This window comes from Montipora foliosa, chromosome 10, assembly GCF_036669935.1.
Source record: "Montipora foliosa isolate CH-2021 chromosome 10, ASM3666993v2, whole genome shotgun sequence".
NCBI lineage: Eukaryota > Metazoa > Cnidaria > Anthozoa > Scleractinia > Acroporidae > Montipora > Montipora foliosa.
Window position 1 is genome coordinate 11,562,811 of NC_090878.1, and position 2,500 is coordinate 11,565,310.

At 40.2% G+C, this 2,500-nt stretch overlaps 1 protein-coding gene across 4 annotated transcripts in view; it reads right to left on the minus strand.

Moving 5' to 3' along the window:
- Positions 1-1,437: 1,437 nt before the first annotated feature.
- The window catches only part of LOC137974481 (uncharacterized), a 54,999-nt gene continuing 53,936 nt past the window's right edge, over positions 1,438-2,500 (minus strand). For 3 of the 4 annotated variants that reach the window (XR_011117470.1, XR_011117471.1, XR_011117469.1), the window contains one exon: positions 1,915-2,005. Coding sequence is in view for 1 of the 4 variants with exons in the window: in XM_068821499.1 (XP_068677600.1) it covers positions 1,578-2,005 (428 nt within the window). In the remaining 3 variants the exon portion in view is untranslated. Of the gene's footprint in view, positions 2,006-2,500 lie in introns of all 4 variants that reach the window. The other variant, XM_068821499.1, reaches the window with a different exon arrangement.

Consider the following 2,500-nt stretch of genomic DNA (forward strand, 5'->3'; position numbering starts at 1 on the left):
TAATTTCTTGTAATTGGTCATCGGGCTCCTGTGGGAGTCGCATTAGCGGGAAATTCAATCTAAAAATAACCTCACTTGTGAAAACGCCGTTGCACGAAAATAGGTAAGTTGCACGTTCCGGGAGATAGGCTCCTGGTACATATGCGAAAACATAACTTGCTCAATTTAGACGAATCACGTGACTGTTCTTATTTAGTCGTTAAGTATTTGCTGCCACTTTGTCTCATTATTTTACGTATATTTTCCTTCAGTCGTGTTCACCCAGTATTTCACGATCAAAAAAGTAGTTCTGACGTACATTTAAGGAAATGTGTCTTTTATAATAAGGAAACAATATCAGTGACGTCACTCGTTATCAGTGTGCTAGCTAACGCCTCACTAGATGCGCCTCACTTCACGCAATATTATAAACTTATTCAAGATGGCGGACAGGGCCTTCACTTTCTTTACTTCAATACTTGGGCTTATTTCAAACGTATTTGCCTGCTTTCAAGCAAATTTAGCTTTGCTATATATTTCTTAAGGCTGACTATTCTAATCAAAGATGGCGCCAATTTATTATTTCGCGGGCTCATAATAGCGAATAATCATGCGTCAAGCATGCGCAGTCGGGTTGTCGTTTAAAAGATATCGTTTTCAAATCGCTTCATCGTGTACGTGTGGACGGGTGAAAAAACGCTAAATGTGGATGCGAATTATTTTACAAAACGGAGAAAAAAATTTCAAAGGAATACGGATATGTGTGGACGGGGTTTTAGTATTAAAATTCAAACATGTATTCGGCAATTCAAACATTCAATTTAGCTATTCAAACATTCAATTAGGAAATTCATCAATTCAATTATTTATTTCGGTAATTCAAACCTTCAATTCAATTGAATATTTGAATTGTCGAATTGTAAGTTTAAATGGCATAGACCTTATTCATAAATGGCGGCCAATTTATAATTCTTTTGTCGAAGTGCAAATTAGCCTACCAAGCCTCGATACCATACAGTGAATTGAAAAGAATTCTTGCTCTAAAATGAGGCTTGGTAGGCTAATTTGCACGTGGACAAAAGAATTATAAATGTGACCGCCATTTATGAATAAGGTCTATGCACGTTTGAAGTTTGAAGGTTTGAATTGAAGAACTGAAGGTGGAATTGCAAAATTGATGGTTTAAATTTCCAAACCGAAGATTGGAATTGCCGAACTGAATGTTTGAACTGCTGAACTGATGCTTGAATTTCCAAACTGAAGGTTTGAATTGCCGAATTGAATGTTTGAATTGCAAGTTTGAATTTGACAGTAAAAACGCGCGTTCCTGAATCGACCTCTCATTTACGTTTTAACCCACCCCTCCCTCGTGGGTTGAAAGACAAGAAGAAAGTGGACAACATCATAACATTTAAATGGAAAATCAAAACAACCAAAAAAGAATATTAACTGAAAGAGTGGAATTGAAGAAGCCAGCTTGTTAAGCTTCAAGGACTGACAAAATAAATTTACAATACAACGTTTGAGAACTGACTAAAAGCCTCGATACCACAGCTATGGGAAGTGTTCTGGCCTGTCAAGGCACGGAAGTCTGTCAGTCAGTCACGTTTACGTCTACAATCAACCACAGGATAATTTGTAGATGTCCATATCCACCGTGCCGCCTTTAAGATCCCATGAATATCTTCTCTCGGAATATCATTGCCCTTTTCTAAGACCATTGCAGGAGGCCACATGGTGTCATCAAACTCCGGAGACGTCCAACCAAGAGTTCGTGTACTCACATGGCATTTCCAGCGTTCATTGGTTACCAAGCCATTGCTAAACGAGCCAATGAGGCCACGACCGCGGTACCCACTATTCCCTCCTCTAAGGCCAGGATTAGCGCCTCTCTTCCATGCTCTGACTGCAACAACTCGAGTGCCGAAAGGGATAGAAAAACTTGAGGCCAATCCCAGACCATTGCCAAGACTTGTGCCATCAGCGAAGATCTCGCATTTGAAGCAGCTAAAATTTGCTGTGAGATCTAGCAAAACGGAAGGCTAAATTAGCAGAGCATTCAAAGCTTGTACAAAATGTCTAACAATGACTCCTATACAGTTCCGCAATCCTTGCGTATCTACGCTTAACGCCGTCTTTTAAACCGTTCAACCGAGTAATGGTTAACGCATCAACTGATCCCGCAGCAAAGAGTTCATCAACTCAGAGACCTTTCTCGGAAAGGTCTCGGAAAGAACTCGGACGTTTCTCGGAAAGGTCTCAAACAGGTCGGAGATTTCGCCCTATTGCGAGAGATAGAGGAGAATATTATGACTGGTCAAGTACCAAAAGGAGGGCTAATTAATTAAGGTTATATTGGCAGGAGAATGATTGATCGCTGTCAGTTTCAAAACGTGACCAGCATCAGCATCGTCCAAAGCCGGACTTAATAAGCAGTCACAATGCGTGAGCGGGCATGTAACATGTTGGTTGACAATGGCGAACTGATAAAAAATTCACAATCTTAACATGTGTTGAACAA